The 19785-nt window shown below is 42.1% G+C and overlaps 1 protein-coding gene across 5 annotated transcripts in view; it reads right to left on the bottom strand.

Moving 5' to 3' along the window:
• Positions 1-19785, bottom strand: part of FAM13C (family with sequence similarity 13, member C) — a 120943-nt gene that overhangs the window by 24534 nt on the left and 76624 nt on the right. For all 5 annotated transcript variants that reach the window (XM_011988336.1, XM_011988334.1, XM_011988335.1 and 2 more), the window contains one exon: positions 12243-12327. In XM_011988336.1, coding sequence (XP_011843726.1) covers positions 12243-12327 — 85 coding nt within the window. The remainder of the gene's footprint in view (positions 1-12242; positions 12328-19785) is intronic.

Below are 19785 nucleotides of genomic sequence, written 5' to 3'. Positions count from 1 at the left end.
TAATTTACCCAGAAAACTCTGCAGTTTGGAAACAGCCCTCAGGAGTAACCGGAATAAGAGTTACTAATCAATAACTCACAGCATATAATATCACCTTTGAAATACACCAGCAGGTGTATGGGTTCCTCATCAAATCCTTTTCTTAAACCACTAGGCTCTAAGAAGAAATGTGTTTTATTCATGTTACCAGTTTCTTGGAAATATCTTCGGAAATAATAATGGGGAAGAAAATAATCCTTAGCAGGCACCTGGGACCACCATATTTTTGCTGAAATGGAAAAAGTTCTGAGATCTTGAATCCTTCAGCTCAGTTGTGGCCCCAGGGTCAAAATTAACAAGGTCTCTTCTTGGTTGCTGTTTTATAATGCCAAAATGGAAATACTTGGGATCCTAGTCACATGACTGTGAAGCAGTGCCAGGGAAAGATCTGTTTCTGGAACCCATAGAGTCCTAAAATATAACTTTGTAGAATCACAGATCACTACAAATGGCTTTTTAAAAAACTGCATTGCAACAGTAATTGCAAACCTCAATTTATATGGCATCTGTTTTCCCTTGGGCATTTGCGTAATTTACCATGTGGCCCAATTAACATCCTAACCTCCTTGCCTCCAATTCACTATTGAAGGAAGCTGTGAGCCAGAAAGATCCCAAAGCAACCAATTGAAAAACAATGCAGTCAAAAACTGGTAATTTGGTAGCCTCTCAGTTCTTTGTCCAAACTCTCCATTTGAGTTGAGAAGGGGTTTAATTAAATCAGCTGACTCATGCATATGTGTGTGTATTTGTGTAGACAGAATTATTGAGCTCTTTGCTCAGAAGAGGCCAGAGTAGATTCAGAGCCAATGCTGCTGCTGTTCTGGGAAGAGTCCAGGCCACTGCTTCCAGAGCCTACTTCCCAGTAGGGAGAAGCTGATGGCAACATTAAACTAAGGTGGAACTTTTGTTCCCTAGGGGCACATTACTTTTTATCCCCAAGGAGGGGCATCTTGCCAGGGCTCATCCTGCAATGCAGTATGTTTTAGAGGAAAGGGTCTGGGAGTTAGGAGTTTGGTGCACCTATACTTTCTGTGGGACTCCAGCCAGTTTGCCCGCCTCTCTCAGTTTCATTGTTTGGCCTGTCTTCCTCACAGGACTGTGATAAGAAAAATAAAAGGAGACATTCTGTACAACATTGTGCCAATACAGTAGTCACCACTTATCGGCAGGGGATAAGTTCCAAGACTCCCACTGGATGCCTGAAACCACAGAGTGCATCAAACCCTATATATACTATGTTTTTTCCTATATAGAGAGAGCTTTGATAAAGTTTAATTCATAAATTAGACACAGTAAGAGATTAACAACAAATACTAAAATAGGACAATTATAACAAGATACTGTAATAAGAGTTGTGTAAATGTGATCTCTCTGAAAATACTTATTGTACTGTACTGTGGGCACCTGAAATGCAGAAAGCGAGACCTAGGATATGGGAAGACGACTGTAGTAACAATGCTGTTACTTATGCTTAAAATTTTGTTAAAAGGACAGATCCCATATTAAGTGTTAAGTGTTTTTACCTAATTAAACAAATTCTTCTTCTTTGTATTTTCTAAAAATTTTTGTAACAAATGCAGATTAATTTTATAAAAAAGGAAAACACAAGTTAATATTAAAATTTGGGGGGAAAATAAAACTTTTATGAGAAGGGAAGTGAGAAAGCACCCTGGTGGCAGATAATAGTGAGCAAAGACTGTTAGTTTGAATCCCAGGCCTACCACTGGTTAAAGAGAGTTTAGAGATGTCAGACCTTTTTAAACCTCAATTTCTTCATCTGTTAAATGGGGAGAATAATGGTGCCTGCCTCACATGACTAAGTGAACATAAAATTATTCTCCTACAAAAGTTTTGCCAGATCTAGATAAACTTATTTTTTATTTATATAGTTTTTTAAAAAATGTTCCAACCTACAGTATTTTTTAAATTTAAGCTTCATCCTAAGCAATGGCCAAGAAGTCATTAATTCGATGTACTAGTTACATTTTTAAGAACTAATACACATTAAAATAAATTCCTCCTAAAAGTAACAATATTCACCCATGCATCCTTTGTATAGGGTATTTGGTGAAACCTTAGGATAAAGCATAGAAACTACTGAACACAGTATCTATGAGAACCATTATTTTTAACAAATATTATTATGAAAATAAGAAAGTTGAATATTGTCTTCTCTTACTGAACACCAACCTCATTGGGAATCCCTGCAGGGTTATTGTGGAAAATAAGAACCAATATACCCCTTAACATGTTGTCACTACTCTGAGTCCCTATTTATAAAAATGTAATATTTATAAAAACATTGTTATTAGATATAGTAATCATCATGTCTAATATTTATGAAGTGAGTCACTGTTTCCTCAATCTTATTCTGAGACTTTTTGCATGTATTTAATCTTCATAACAACTGCATGAGGCTGGTAGTAAAATGCTCTCCATTTTAAATTCACTAGTAAGGTTGCATAACTAGGCTATCTCCATTCAGGGAGAGTTTGACCAATGCTTGATATAGAAGACTCCACATCTCTGACACCGGAAGCCAGAGTGTTTCTGGCAGCCCAGTCACTGAGCAGAAGGGAACATAGAGAAGAAAAGTAGTTACCATCAGTGTGTGAAGGCCAAAAGACCCCTTCTGCTCAGTCTGCAACCCCAAGCAGAAGCAAATGCTACATTACAGTGGTTAAAAGAGTTAGTCAGATTTAAAAATATATCTTTCTAATGTGAATTTTTTAAGCTATTCCAAACCTAAGTAAATCTCTATCTGCAAACACTTGAGATGGGGTGCTGAGATGCGTAGATCTGTAAAGTTGCACTCTTGGGATTTCCCATCATGGTGGGCTCATAAATAGCATTCAGGGACATTCCAAAATGCCAAACGTCAGCCTTTGTTGGTTTCAAACGCTATATAAGCCAAAAGTGTGTCCATGGTTCTAATGAGGTTCAGGCCTTAGCATTCTCAACCAGTCTCTCTCAGGACAGACAGCGGGAGGATAATAGCATCACACACACACAAAGAGGACCACAAAAACAAAGATGAAAAACAACCGAGAAAATATCTGATGGATACATGATGGGTTCAGTTTTAGGTATGTCGCATTTGAGTTCCTGAGGCACTAAAGGGTTAGCTATATGGTTAGAAGGGAGAGAACATGGGTAAACCTGAAGTCATCCCAATAACCAAGGCCAGGAAAATAGATGAGCTTCCTTGGTTAGAGATCACTGAGAAAGGAGAAGCAGTATCATCATGTCAGGTGGGAATGACGGCAGATGAGAAGGGACCCTGGGTTTGGGAGACTGACTGAGCAGTGAGGAGGTCAGCACTCCAAGCAGTCCTATGTGTCAGTTCCTACAGATGGCCACTAGATGTGTTAGGGAGCTGGAGGGGTGGGAAATATGTCACCCTGAAAACAGGGCTGGGCTTCATGACAGTCACCCTGCAGACCCAAGAGGCAATTTGCCATAATGAATAAAAACACGAGCCACAGGCTCAGGAAGACCCAGATTCTCGTCCCAGTTTTGTCACTGGTGTAACCTGGGATGCATTGTTTGATCTCTCTCAATCTCATTGAATTTGAGAAATAACCAAGGGAAATGGCCAATGGACAGCTTCTGATCTCTGAGAACATCTATTACTCTTCCTATGTCACCAAAATGGAGCCAACTGCTCAGATAACAATGAGGCTGAACAATGTCCTGCCCAGGTCCAGGGTTCTGCCTGAGCTGTGGAGCTAGGGAAAGAGAAATCATCCATGATAGTGTGGAAGATTCAGAAGTGCCCTCTAGGGATACAGAGAGAGCTGGGTGCTGGATGCTTATCATTTTTCAGCCTACTTGACTCTCCAGGTCTTCTAGTCGATTCTTGAATAGTTGATCACCTTAGTGGTACAGCTGATAAAAATCTGCTATTAAGATGAGAAAACCTATTTTCAAATGGGAGTTTTCATTTATGAGCAGAAGCGCTATAGGGAGAATATTTGGGGAACATTGAATATACAAAGCTAACAGAAAGACCACTGAAGGAAATTCCAACCTTCGATGTGGGCGATAACTTTACTAGGCTCATCCCAAGTCAATTAGAAAGTGTAGTCAAGAATGATTCATCTCAAGTGTCATGAGTTAGGCTGAATTAGCCAATTCACTCAAGGAAGTTGGACCAGCAGCTCCAGATAGAGGCACAGGAACGTATGATTCTCAAGGAACTCAAAGAGACAGGACAGGTTGTCTACCTAGCCCTGGGCCTGGGAGCCATCCAGAGCAGTGTCAGACACCAAGCTTCTGGGCATGCCATCTGCTCACTTCCAGGCAATCTTTCTATGCATGGAAAGCTGATACTAAAATAACCCAAAGAAAGGATTTTTAAAGTGACTAAAATATATAGGAAGCCTGTGTGCAGGGGAAAAGTGGTAATTGAGAACTCTCTGTGTGTTCAATTTTTTTGTAAACCTAAAACTGTTCTGAAAAATAAAGTTTATTAGTATTTTTTGTAATGACTATAGGCTACCGGTTAGAAGCCCAGGCTCTGGAGTCAGAGGCTTGGGCTTGGTCTCTGATACCACTTGTTGGCAGTTGTTACATCCTTGACCAAGCGAGTCTCTTCAAATTCAGAATTCTCATTTGTAAACAGTTGAAGACAAATATAATCAGGTATAATAACACAGTACTTGGTGTAATGTAAAAAGTGAATTAAAAAAATTAAATAACTACCTGGCAGTTTGAGCTGTAGGACTGATATTTCCTTCCTATAAAGCAGTTGGAGAAGTAGCCTCAGAGAATTACAGTCATCTATACATTTTGAAATATTTCCTTAGAAAACAAGGGGTTAATGCGAAGTTCCTTTCTTCATAGATTATGAAGATGGTTATAAAAGCATCACAGAAAAATTATTAATATTAGATAACTTTTCTGGCCAAGTTATGTCACAGGTTTAGGACAGGACAGATTTTACTGTTACAAATGTAATTCCAAATTTAATAGGTAGTATTTATTCAGCCATCAGCTCTATAGATTATTGCTGTTATAAATACCTTTTGCTTAGGAGAATAAGTGTAATGTCAATCATATGCAAGATTCTAGAGGGCACCTAGGGAATGAACAATACGAAATGTCATTTCCACTCCCTGAAAGTAGTTAGAAATTACGATAGAATACCTATTCAAAGACAAATGTAAGCATTATCAACTGGAGGAACGGCGACATGAGTTCTGAGTACAGAAAGAATGCCTAGCTTTTAACATAATGACAGCTGACATTTATGGAGCATTTACCACAGGAGATGAGCTAAGACCTTCATATGTATTATAGCATGCCATTCTTACAACAATCCTAGGAATTAGATAGTATGCTTTTTCCCATTTTAAACAAAAGGAACTGAGGAGGATGAGAGAGTAAATAACCTGTCCCAAATCACCCAAGTAGCATATGAAGTTCTGCAAGGAACTATCTTTCTGAGCAAGGCAGAGCCTTTTGCAAAGGGCAGAGTTGAATTAATGTTTTAAGAAATTAATTCAGTTCTAATCCTTGCAAGTGCATCCTGGATTAATCTTCTTTTACATTTCAGAAATGGCATGGAAGAAGAAATTTTTAAACAACAGTTGATATGAAAAATATATCTGGGTTTTCAAGAAGTCTATGCATGATTTTCATGCCAAAGATTGTTTTAAAACAAAACTGAATGATGATTGGGCCATGTTTTGCAAAGGATGCAAAGCTAACAATATGCAGCTAAGGGAAGAGATTAATTTCTGTCTTTATGATGGACATGTCAGTACCAATCCTTGCAAATGGGTCCTGGATTAATCTTATTTTACATTTCAGAAATGGCATGGAAAAGGAAGCGCAGAATGATAAATCTGAGTCTGCAGATGATGTTAACATTTTTCAGAGTGAAATGCTAAGCAACCACAGACCAAGCTCATAAACCATGAAGCAGAGGTTCAATAGTGGCAGATGACTTGCACTGTGCGCCAGTAAGTGATGCCATTAAAGAAAACAAAGCCAGCTACTCCTAACAAATAACAAGCACTAAGCTATTAGTTTAATCAGGTATGGGATTTGGGGAGCTCTGATAGAGTATACTGATATGACAAAAAAGCCAAGAAAATACTGTGCATCTCTAGCAAGGGTTTGGAAAACAATCTCACAGGCATAATTATTTCATACTTATTTTATAAAATGCCCCTGTTCCCATTTTCAGGTATTAATTCATTTTTTTAAAATTGAAGTCATTGTAGATTCACATGCTGCTGTAACAAATAGTAGAGATCCCTTGTATAGTTTGCTGTTTCTTCCAGTGGTGACATTCTGTAAAACTAAAGTACCTCTGCTGATATTTACAAATAAAATATTGTTTTTGACTCCATGTGAAATACACTATGCAGTTCAGGTAAATATACATCAAGAGAGGCACAGGGACCTAGAGATGGATTCAATCAGGGGAGGCAAAATTACAGAAACAGAGGGGCTGTAGCAAATAAATCAACTACAAATCTAGGTCTCTTCAGTCTGCCAAGACAAAGTCAGGAATGGATTTTTAAAATGACTTTCAAAATACGTTAATTATATAGAGGGTATTTAGACCAGCTATATACTTCATTCCAAATTCTAGAATATTAGAACTTTGGGGACTTACCATTTAAGCTGGATGGTAAATAGCATAGTGATGAAGAGTTTAGGCTATGGAGTCAGAGTAGGGAAGGCCCCGCTGCCACTTCCCCATTTTCCACCCAACCACCCTGTACTCAGCAGCTTTGGGCCCTTCAGCCAGTGTATTAGTTTGCTTTCATGCTGCTGATAAAGACATATCCAAGACTGGGCAATTTGTAAAAGAAAGAGGTTTATTGGACTCACAGCTCCACGTGGGTGGGGAAGTCTAACATTAACGGCAGAAGGTGAAAGCCTTGTCTCACATGGTGGCAGACAAGAGAATAGAGCTTGTGCAGGGAAACTCCCCTTTTGAAAACCATCAGACCTCATGCGACATTCACTATCATGAGAACAGCATGGGAAAGATCTGCCCCCATGATTCAATTACCTCCCACTGGGTCCCTCCCACAACACGTGGGAATTCAAATTTGGGTGAGGACACAGCCAAACCATATCAGCAGTTGCATCTCCAAGTTGATTTCCTCATCTTTAATCTAGGGGTGATAATGAAAACTATATCATAGAGTTCTTGTGAAGAATAAGAAAATCCATCCACTAATGTCCAGTCCATCCACTAATGCCTGATACAAGTAAAGAGGTCATTGTTACCTAATGTTGATGTTATTCACTTAAGAGCTTTTAAAGCAAAGGTTTCTGAACCTCAGCACTATTGACCATTCAGCACTATTGGACCAGATAATTCCTTGATGGGGGAGAGAGGTGGTCCTCTGCATTTCAGGATGTGCATTTCAGGATTTTCCTGGCCTCTACTCACCAGAGGCCAGGAAAGTCCACCCCCTCATTGTAACCAGTTATGTCTCTAGATACTGCCAAATGTCCTCAAGGGGGGCAAAAAATAGACCCCAATTGAAAAACCTCTATTTTAAGGGAACCAACTTACGACAAATAAATGAAGTGCTACTTTCCATAATAGTAGCCATTTTTTAAGTTAAAGCATTAGGTGGTACATCCTGAATATATATAAAGGCTCTAGAAGGCTTTAGAAGTCTCAATGTGTCTCATACACACACACACACACACACACACACACACACACACACACACACCATAATGAATTAAGTTTATAAAAGATATTTGGAAATTCTGTGTACTCCTGAGGTTGAATGAAGATCTTACTGACTTTCAAAGACTATCTGGGGTTGCCACCACATAGACTGAAATATCAAGTTTTATGGATAACCAGATGTTCCTAGTAGGATACCTGAAATGCTTTCCTATTCTAGAAATCTATTTCTAAATTGCACCTGCAGCAGGAACATATTTCATGTTACCCCTGGAATGGCACCGTGTTCTATAAAGTATTACTGAACCTCCTTGCACTTCATAATCACCAAGGGAGTTTTTCAAATGTGGGGATTCTTAGGTGTCATCTTTATATTTTAATTTTTCATTTTAAGATAGGGATCTCAGACAGCTGTAAGTTTAATACGCATTTCCAATTAATTGAAAACTCTGGTCAAGTAGACAGTGTCTGGAAATATCAGCGAAAAGGTCAGGTTCTGGTTGACTCTGACCTACATCAACTTCAACTTTGGAAGAGACCTATAGATTATGCAGAATTCTGCATGAGAATAATTATAGACTCTAAATAGACATACTACATTAGTGTCTTACCCAAATTGAAAGTTCAATTTGAAGATCAAGATTTTAGAAAAATATAATAAAGTACTGCTATGGAATTATTATTTTTAGTAACAGGTGTGCAGTTATCTCTGGTGACAGTTTTTGCTAAAACTCCAAACCATCAATCATCCTTGGTCAGACAGAACAAAGGTTACTAGGCTGAGTCATGTGCAGCATGAACAGTCCTTCTCCACACTCTAAAATCACAAGCAGTGGAAAAGACAAACCTCATTCCATTTTCCATTCAACCACATCAGAATGGGTGCTTACTAATTCCATGCTGGAAATATTTGCTTCAGCTGTAAGAAGATATTGATAGAGTTAGAGGTATTTTGAGCCTATTGTGTGGGTTTCTGCCTTAGTCAGTCCTGGCTGCTATAACAAATTACCATAGACTGAGTGGCTTATTAACAACAGAAACTTATCTCTCACAGTTCTGGAGGCTGGAAGTTTAAGATCAGGTGCCAGCCTGGTCAACTTCTGATAAGGGTTCTCTTCTAGCTTTCAGAGGGCTGACTTCTTAGAGTCTCACATGGAGGAAAGTGGGCAAGCTAGCTTTCTGGATTCTTATAAGGGCACTAATCCCATGGCCTAATCACCTGCCCAAGGTCCCACCTCCAAACTTCAACATATATTTTAATAAGTTGTTGGGGAAACACAAAGATTCCGTCTATAACAGCTTCTGTCTCACAGGTTGTGGTTTGCAACCTACAAATAGGGTGACCAACTGTCTTGGAATACCTGTGAGTGAAGATTTCTTAGCACATGGGATATTTAGTGCTAAAAATAGGACAATCCTATGCAAACCAAACCAGTTGGTTACCCTTTTTATGACCCCAAGCTGCCTTGCAGCCGATTTCCTCTCCATCATTTTTCCCTAAGGGCCTTCTATTGCTCAAATCTGTCTATATCCCCATCCCACTCACTCCCAACCTGTGGACTTTCTCCTCCTGAAATAAGTAAGCAGACGGAGCCACCTGGCCACAGACCCTGAGTTATAAGTCTCGTATGATCTGTGAGCCTTTCCCATTGGCAAAATTGAGGTAGAGCAGAGTCAGACAGAACTTGACATTCTCTCCCAATTCAAGACACGGTCCACTTGAATAGTGTGGTTCTATTACTCAGGGGGATTTATGAAACACACAGATTCCGGGACTTTCATCCTAGACTGTCTGGAGAGGATGCCAGAGGAATCTCCATGTTGGAAAAGCTTCCTGGTAATTATGATCCAGAAGAAGGTTCTGGAACAGTATCTAGAATACAGTGTCCCCAGGGGTACCATGAAATATCTTCTTGCTGCATATGCAGTTTACAACTGGATGTATAGGACAGGGGGACCTGTCAAGTCTCTTACTAGGTGGAACTGATCTTGGCAACCCATAAACCCAAGTTAAAGTCCATCAAGTCTATAGTGAATTTGAAACCTACTAGGTCACATGAATTTATACTTATGAATGTTTGCTATTTATGGTTAAGTGGTAGCATATTATATCCAGTTATTCTTGTGAAAATCACTTGTTCATATCACATGTTCAAATCCATGTTTAAAATCACAGATTTTGTCCATGTTATTGACATTGAAAATTACTAATTGAATTTTTACAACAATTATGATTTGAATATTTATATACATGTAAGGCTCAGAGAGAATGCTAGATGTTAAGAAAGAGAAGACTGTTTTTAAGTTACTATAATCTTTTATGGACTTACGGCCATCTGTGTTCATCTTATACAAGCACCCTTTCACCAGGAGTAACATGAAAAAACTTAAAGTTTTAAGGTGTCCAAAGATCACTCTAGAAATCCATCCCCGAGTTAAGAACCATGGATCTGAGCATAAATTTCTTCCCTGAGTGACTCATGGGTTAGAAAATGCATGGTCTTCCTGTAAGAGTGCATCTTAGAACCCAGTGAGACCAAATCATCCCATAATTTAAGTCACAAAGGCATCTTACAAATGGCTGTCACTTTGGCAATATTCCTGCCAAATGAAGAGACTCCTTCGGTCCCTGGAAACATCAGTTTTCTAAATGTCTCTACAGTCTAGTTTTCTAGACTCTCTAGGGAGGGCTCTGAGACATTTCAGATTCATCTACATTTCGGAAAATCCAGCGTGCAACCCACAAGCCTCCTCTCTAAAGAGACTTCTGCACATCTCTGCCATTTGATATTTAACATGGAATGTATTGCTAATTCCTCTGTGTGAGCAATCCCTAGATAAACCCTGTATTTATTTTCATTTTATAACAAGTAGTAATAAGCTTGTGCAAAATCTTGCCCATGCCAATGAGAAAATCCAAAACTATTCTTAACTGTTGGAAAGACACATAAAAGTCATGATGAAAAGAAAAAATATATCCACATCCAACATGCAACAAATATTTTACTGAACACTTTGTCAGAAACTTGCATAGTTAAGCCAAATCACCAAATAACTCAACGGTTACCTTGTACTTGGTTTGAGACTTCTTTATGTGTTTTGTATTAAATATGTTGTTTGTTTGCAGGGAGTGGAATACGGTGTTGAGGGAAGAAAAGGGATGTTGTCTAAATAATCTGACTTAAATCGCTAATTGGCCTGATGTTGGCTCCTGTTCAATTTTATTTGCCACTCATCCAAACGCAATGGCCAACAGAGCAGGAGAGCTCACTGGGCAACAAAGACAGCCAACTGGCCACATGCATCCATAGGGAAACAACATACCACTCACCAGCAATGCTCTGCTAGGCTTCAGTATCTTACGATGAATAGTAGTACTTCACAGGTCAGTTTAAGGATTTAATATAATACACAAAAAGTGTTTAGAACAGTGCCAGGATCATAGAATGTTTTAAATAATCATAGTAGCTACTACTAGTAGCTATTATATGCTACCATTATTAGTACACATTCCAACACCAGACAGTATTGATTGGCCTGCTTAGACTATGTGGGTCTGTTTTCTTTCTTTTTTTTTTTTTTCTTTAAAAAATTTTTAAATTGTTTATTTATTTTTAATTTGTTTGGGCATATAGTAGGTGTATATATTTATGGGGTCTGCTTTCAACAGGAGTATCTAAAATGTACTATTGCTAATGGTACGGAAACAGATTACCTTTTGTAAATCTTTGCCTTCAACTCCTAGAGATTAAGGACCTCTCATGAAGAAAGCTCCCTTAGCCTATTTCTACCATTCATCTGGAAACCAGTCTGCAAACTTGTGACCTCTTCCTGTTAGAAAACATAAGCTATGCTCTCACTTATATAAATTAGTGTTTCTTTCCTCTCCAAATATTCCTGGCAACATTAATTTGCCTCTGTTGGCTAGCCAATCTACCATCCCCGGAATTAAAGCCAGAGACTAACAGAAAATCAAGACTCAATTTGGGACTTTTTGACAAGGAAATTAATGAAAAAAAAAATGGAAACCAAACAAGACAATACAGAATCAGAATGAGCTATCAGTGGAGCACTCACCCCCACTTTCCCTGCATGCATGGATCATCTTACAAGCAGTTAACAGGAAAGGAAGTAGCAGTATGGAAACTTCCCCATCCACAACACATCAAAAAGAAGAATTTCAAGACAGCACAGGTTATCTAGGTCCAGTAATATAAAATAAGCATAGCACTCATGTGTCCCAGGAGACCAAATGGGAAAATGAAGACTAGAAGTTGCGATGGGTACTTTCACCTTACACAAATGACACCCATTTGTGTGTGACTCTTGGTCCTATCTAGACAGTTCTATGTTATAGCAAATCCCAGTCCTTCCTGCTCCCCCTCAGCTCCTCCTGGGCAACTCAGAAGCACCTCTTGGGCTTTCATGTTGCCCTAGGCACTGTTTTCCCTCAGGGGCTCAGGCTGAGTGTGAACCAGCAAGAGACTGAACTACCTTGAGAGTACAATTTGGGACAACCCCGAGCCCTGTATCTTACCTGCAGAATCTGTCCCATCGGCAAGCACACTCTGGGTCGATGCTGGCACTGGGTCCTTGACTCCATGCACCTGAGCAGCTTCATCCTGGTTTGTTAAAAATGCAGAGCACAGATCAGATTCGAGGGCTTGGAGCTTCAGCAAGGAATTCTGCCAGCAAAAGCAGAACATGAGGCCAGCTAAGTAGATGCCTAACACACAACAGTGTGTCCGCAGCTCCCGCAAGCACCTTCCTCCGCTGCCTGGCAGGAAGAGGGTGGTGGCAACAGCTGCTTCAGGGAAAGAACTGGTTGTGCCAGAATCATACACGTATCATTCCACATGCAGGCTCAGTTTCTGCCTCATTTAAATCCTAACGTATATGGATTATCTGTGACACATGGGACTGGTGATTTCATCAGCAAGAGACGCTGCATCTGGAGAACCAATCTGAGAAGATATCTGCTTCCCGGGTGCTTGAGGTTTTACGCTTTGCAAGTGTTTCATTCATTGTGCTGACATCAGGAAGCAGAAGACATTAAGTCCCTCCCTGGCTACCATTCATAAAAGCCATCATCCCTCCAAAGCAAAGACAGCAGCAAACCGCAGTGCACAAAGAGTTACTGCTGCAGAGGCTGCCGGGCATCTGGGAGGGGCTTTGAGGCTCCCTAATCCACATCTGTATGCAGGGGTGTGTGTGTGTGTGTGTGTGTGTGTGTGTGTGTGTGTGTGTCTTCTAAAGTTACTTCTCTCACATGAGAACAGGGTGAGAGAAAAGGGTGGAGGGAGATGACCTTGGTCATTTAGCATAACCCAGCCACTGAGGAAGAAGCAATTCATCTTTCATAGCCCTCAGCATAACCTCCCACCCACTCTCTTCATTTCTCATTTAAAATTTCTCCCATGATTCTTAATAAGAACAAAGTCATACAGATTGACGCATGCATCCTGCCATGATGCAGATGCCAGCAAATTAATTCCCCCGACCAGGTGAAAGTGAGTCAGCCTGAGTCCCTGGCCGGGCTCTCTCCCTCTCCACAAGAATGTTCTACAGGTCTCAGCTGCTCTCCTACGCTCCCAGCTCCAGCAGGGGTGGGCACTGGGAGCAGAGTCACTGGTCCTTTCCCTGCTAGGACCCTCCAATACACACAGGCACACACACACTTACTCATACCCTACCCTCTACATATCCTTTCCCCCACACAGTGTCACACCCAGTCCACAGCCCCACCCCTGCCATATACACATCCTCACCCCCTACTCCACACACACATGTATGTACACCCTCCACCCCTAGTGCTCACCTCCATCCTACATGCACTTATACCTACCCCTCACCTCCTCCACACAGATGCTCATACCAAACCCCCATACTCTCATCCCTACTCCCCACACCTACAAACACCCCACCTTCCACACACACACACCTTTACCCCATACATACCTCATACCCTCACATCCACCCCCCAAAACCTCCCAGCCTACTTCACACATAACCCATGCACACCCACCCCACACACACCCACATCCAACTCCCATGCCTTCACACACTATTCCACACACACACACCCCTGCTCCATATGTAACTTCACACCTTTCCTCACATAAACATCTTCCCAACATCTCTCACACCCTAACTCCTCCCTTCCATGCAAGACCGAGTCCCACGCACAACCCTTGATCCATTCTGCTGATGTATGAACCTACAGTAGTGTTTCACAAGCTGCCCACCAAGGGATGTCTAAAATCTGTTGTCTCTTCACCATTGTGAAAGCAGCAAGTGCCTAGGTGGGCTCAGGATCACACCTCTGCCATGCCCGGAGATGGGGTGGGACCTGGCACAAAGCTCCTAAGAGCTCAGGGGCTGCTGCCTGGGAGCCCATGTGAAGCACCTGTGTGGGACTGAGCCTCTTTTTTTTTTTTTTTTTTTGGCTTCCTCCTCCATTCTGGGATGTTTTCCCAGCAGCTGAGTGTGGAAGTAAGAACTGAGGTTGTTGACAGGAGCTGCAGAAGGAGCAGGGACACCAAGTTTCTGGGAGGATTTAGTATTTAGTAAACAAGCAGCTGGGAGGCAAACAGAAAGATTCCAGGCAAGTTTCCTACTGGAGGACACTGGAAATCAGTGACCTCTGAAAAAGAGCAAAACTACCCTGAAGATTAACAAATAATGCCATGGGAACGTAAAACAGTGCAGCCGCTATGCAAAACAGAATGATGGGCTCCCAAAATGTTAAAAATAGAATTACCATATACTCCAGCAATTTCATTGCTGCACATCTAGCCAAAACAATTGGAAGCAGGGACCTGAATAGATATTCATACACCCATACTCATGGCCGCATTACTCACAATGACCAAGAGGTATGTTTTGGATAAAATAGTGTCTCTACAAAATTTATATGTTGAAGCCCTTACCCCCAATGATACTGTATTTGGAGACAACCCCTTTAAAGAGGCAATTAGGGTTAGATGAGGAAGTGATATCAGGGAGACAGACAGAAAGAAAGCCATGTGAAGATGCAACGAGAAGGCAGCTGTCTGCAAGACAAGGAGAGAGGCTCAGGAGAAATCGACCCTGCTAGCACCTTGATCTGGGACTTTCAGTCTCCAGAACTGTGAAAAAATACATTTATGTTGTTTAAGCTTCCAAGTCTGTGGTATTTGTTAGGGAAGACCTAACAGACTAACACAAGGTGGATGCAGCCTAAGTGTCCATGATGGGGGAATGGATAAACCAAAGGTGGTTATGCACATACAATGGAACATTGTTCAACACTCAAAAGGAAGGACTTCTGACACAGGCTACATGCCACAACATGTATAAACTTTGAGGACATTATGCTAAGTGAAATAAGCCAGACACGAAAGGATAAATACTGTATACTTCCACTTGCATAAGATATTTAGAGTAGTAAAATTCATCGAAGCTGGGAGCAGTGGCCTAAGCCTGTAAATCCCAGCACTTTGGGAGGCTGAGGTAGGCGGATCACTTGAGGCCAGGAGGTTGAGACCAGGCTGGCCAATGTGGAAACCTCGTCTATACTAAAAATATAAACATTAGCTGGGCATGGTGGCACACGCCTGTAATTTCAGCTGCTCAGGACACTGAGGCACGAGAATCGCTTGAACCCGGGAGGTGGGGGTTGCAGTCAGCCGAGATTGCACCATTGCACTTCAGCCTGGGCAACAGAGCAAGACTCCATCTCAAACATATATATATATATATGAAGATGAAAAAAGTTCTGGAGATAGGTGGTAGTGATGGTTGCCCAACAGTGTGACTGTACTTAACGCCACTGAACTACACACTTAAAAATGGTTAAATGGTGGCCAGGCACAGTGGCTCATGCCTGTAATCTCAGCACTTTGGGAGGCCGAGGCGGTGGATCGCCTGAGGTCAGGATTTTGAGACCAGCCTGAGCAACATGGTGAAATCCTGTCTCTATGAAAAAATAACAAAATTAACCGGGTGTGGTGGCATTCACCTGTCATCTCAGCTACTTAGGAGGCTGAGACAGGAGAATTGCTTGAACCCAGGAGGCAGAAGATGCAGTGAGCCAAGATCGCACCATTGCACTTCAGTCTGGGCGACAGAGCGAGACTCCATCTCAAAAAAAAAAAAAAGAAAGAAAAGAAAAGAACAAAAGGTCGGGCGTGGTGGCTCTCACACCTGTAATCCCAGCACTTTGGGAGGCAGAGGCAGGAGGATCACTTGAGGTCAGGAGTTCGAGACCAGCCTGACCAATATGGTGAAATTCTGTCTCTACTAAAAATACAAAAATTAGCTGGGCATGGTGGGGGCACCTGTAGTCCCAGCTACTCGGGAGTCTGAGACAGGACTATTGCTTGAACCCAGGAGGCAGAGGTTGCAGTGAGCCGAGATCATGCCGCTGCACTCCAGCCTGGGCAAAGAGTGAGACTCTGTCTCAAAAAAAGAAAAAAAGTTAAATGATAAAATTTAGGTTAGATGTATTTTAACAATTTTTAAAAATGAATGAAAGGAAAGTATAAAGAAAGACTGGTATTCTTTCTTTCTTTAACTTTTTTTTAAATTGTAGAACCAGCTGCCTGTCTCAAATTTATAAGTGTTCTTGTATATTCTGCAAAGCAGAAGAGGGCATAGCCTTCAGGTTCCCACAGAATGAGAGGGAATGTCAGCTTTGCTACATACCATGTGTCTGACTTTGGCCAAGCATCCTAGTTATTCTGGGCCTTAATGTCCTCTCTAAAAAAGGGGCAGTGGTAACAGCAACAATGGTACCTGCTCTAAGGGATGCTCTCAGAATTACACAAGGGAAATCATGGAAAGCTGGAAAGCACTTTGCAGAGTACCAGCATATGGCAAACACTCAAGGACCGGATTCTGTGTTTAGTATGACTATCTCCAAACCCCAAAGGCTGCCGGACAGAGCTCTGGCCATGTGGCAAGGCTGTACTCCACACTGACACTGAGGCCTTGACTCATCACTTTACCCCCCAGGGTCTTATTTCTGCACCTGCCTAGCAAGGTCCTTAGGCTACATGACTTCTAAGTCCCTTTACAACTTGAAAGGAGAGAAAAGCAAACAGGCACATGGACTGGAGATGGATGCACAGAATCTGGCATGGAGTGGGTGCTTAGACACTGTGTTTGGAACAGAACCAAATGTCCAGACAACACAAATAGGTTTCAAAGAATTTCACTGCACAGGAGTTCACATTCAGAGATCCCTGGTCTCCCATAGGAAGAGAGGTATAATGCCATGACCCAGTTATGGCTATAAGTATCCACTGGTGGCTGGGCACAGTGACTAACCCCTGTAATCCCAGCACTTTGGGAGGCCAAGGTGGGTGGATCATTTGAGGTCAGGAGTTCAAGACCAACCTAGCCAACATGGTGAAACCATGTCTCTACTAAAAATATAAAACCTTAGCCAGGCATGGTGGCCAACTCCTGTAATCCCAGCTACTTGGGTGGCTGTAGCACGAGAATTGCTTGAACCCAGGAGGTGGAGGGTGCAGTGAGCCAAGATCATGCCATTGCAATCCAGACTGGGCAACAGGGGGGAAAAAAAAGCAGCAGCATCCATCGGTTGTTCTCGTCCATCTTCCTCTTTCACGTTCTCCCTCACTGTACTCACACTAAGCAAGACTCTGAGTGTCAAAGGAGATCTAGTTGTACGGCTGGTTTATTCCTTCTTTAGCTATAAGATAGGACTAAGCTTAGGGTAATGGGGAAGAAATTAAGTGGCAAATGGAAGAGGAGACAAAAGATGAAGGTCTGGAGAAACAAGCAGATCCCCAAGTAGAAGGGAAAACGAACTGTTATAAATGGAGGAGAAGAGGGCAAAGTGGAAGAAACTCTGCAGACCAGCTGTCCTCAGTAATATTCCTTCCCACCCTTCACTGACCCGAGAACCGTCTGCCTTTTGGCACCATGGGCCACTCGTATCTCTTCCTGAACAGAGGGTGGGGACTTGGACACACTGTGTGGGATGGGTCCATGAAGAGATAGTTGTTCTGAGGATCAAGGAACCCAGGACAAGGGGGCAGGGAGATTTGTCTATAAGTAATCTACATTAGCAGTCCTAACCTTTTTAGCACCAGGGACTGGTTTTGCAGAAGACAATTTTTCCATGGACTTGGGAATGGGGATTGTTTTGGGATGAAACTGTTCCACCTCAGATCATGAGGTATTAGATCCTCATAAGGAGTGTGCAACATAGATTCCTCGCATGCACAGTTCACAATAGGGTGCATACTCCTGAGAATCTGATGCCACCGCTGATCTGACAGGAGGTGAAGCTCAGGTGGTAAAGCTCGCTATCCACTGCTCATTTTCTCTGGCTGTGCGGCCCAGTTCCTAACAGGCTACAGGCCGGTACTGGTCCGTGGCTCCGGGGTTGGAGACCCCTGATCTACACCACTGTCACATACATGTCCTTCCAGTGGATGGGTGATCTGTCCCACCACGTCTGTGCCCTGCAGAGCCACCCCAAGAAGGCTTCAGGACAGCTTGCAGTGCACGTACAGAGTTTGTGTCCACCTTGCAGGCATGATGCCACATATCCAGCTCCACATGGAAAGCCAGGCAGCTTTCCATGCAAGAGCTGCACTAGGCTCTGCAGTGTGAGGCTATTAGCAGCCCCTTCCTCGTGGGGCTTCCAGTCTAGTGGGGAAGTCACTAATAAGCAAGTAAATAAATCAATCATGACAGTTATTATTGTCATAGGGCTGTGGAGGAAAGAAACAGCAAGCCCAGGGAGTGAGTGACTAACCACCCATTTCACTTCTATCATGCCTGACTTAGTAACCTTTAATGCAGGAACATGCTTTTCCCTCTACAGAAAGATGCAGGACCCTTCACTCCAGGTCCTAATAAACCCCTACAGTCCTAGTGCCACCTCAACCCAGCCGTCTCTGATAGGACTTCCACTCCCCTGGCTCCCCAAGCCCATCACTCAGGGCAGCCTGCTAGTACTTTTCCTGGTTTATATCCAAAGTCTCCTCATACAAATGTCTAGAATCTGCAAGAAAGTTGAGTAAGGGCTAACAGGCCCGGTAAAGAACAATGACCACCTCTGCTGCTCCAACTATCCTATCTGGTTAAGAAAGAAGCCAGAGAGAAGTCTGTGAAACGTAGGTGTGGTTTTCTTTAAAAAGCTAATTTTTTCCGTTTACATAATGGAGAATATGCTACTTGTTTTAGAAAATACTCTACTCATTTTCTCTCCTCTACAATTACTCAGGTCCCACTTTAGTTGGGTTGAAATAGAGAACACCCACACAGGCTGGATGGCTAAATACTATTTTAGGGTGCCTTTGTCTGCAATTCACCAGTCCCAGAGCAGGCACCGCTTACATTTAGTTCGTATGAAAGGGTTTAGTCCTCCTCCCCATTCTTTTATCTATCCAAGAATTGCATATAGATTCCCTATGATGATATGAAGCAAATCAAGTCGGAAATCTGCTCAAAACTGGGGACATGACTGGGTCTCCAAATATCTCCATTCTTACTTACCACTCTCCTTCCCTGAATTTCAATGTTTCTCGAATATATGCCCACCCACATCTATACAACACCCTTCCTTTCCATCTGCTGATTCACCTGCTCTCTGCCCCCTCCTCCCCAGACACTACTCAGCTCTGGTTGTTTCACTGCCAAAATCCCATCAAATTATTGAGCCAGTTCTGATTATCTTATCTCAGCAGGGGGCCCCTAGTGTCTCTTTTAGCATCTTGTTTATTTCCTTCACAAGGCTCGCCACAATTTGTAATTTCATGTATTGTTTATTGGCTATTTTCAGCTCCATAAGAACTAGCACCGTGCCTCCATTGTTTACTGCTGCATCCTAGCACAATGTGTAGAAAAGAGCCAATCAATAAAAAGACTGCCATTGTATCTGAGTTTTGTTTTTCTGGGTCCTTTAGCCAGTGTTTGCGCGGGGGGGCAGGGGGGGCGGGGTCTCGGAGTATCCAATATTGAGCCCTCCTACCACCCTGGTTTAGAAACCTTAAAGTGCTTAAAAATCACAGGGGAGTTTACAAAAGATGTGTGCTCCCAGGACATGCCCATTCTAGAGATTC

This window comes from Mandrillus leucophaeus, unplaced genomic scaffold (genome assembly GCF_000951045.1).
Source record: "Mandrillus leucophaeus isolate KB7577 unplaced genomic scaffold, Mleu.le_1.0 Scaffold327, whole genome shotgun sequence".
Lineage (NCBI taxonomy): Eukaryota > Metazoa > Chordata > Mammalia > Primates > Cercopithecidae > Mandrillus > Mandrillus leucophaeus.
The sequence above is the reverse complement of the archived record's forward strand: the minus strand, read 5'-3'. Positions and strand labels throughout refer to the sequence as shown.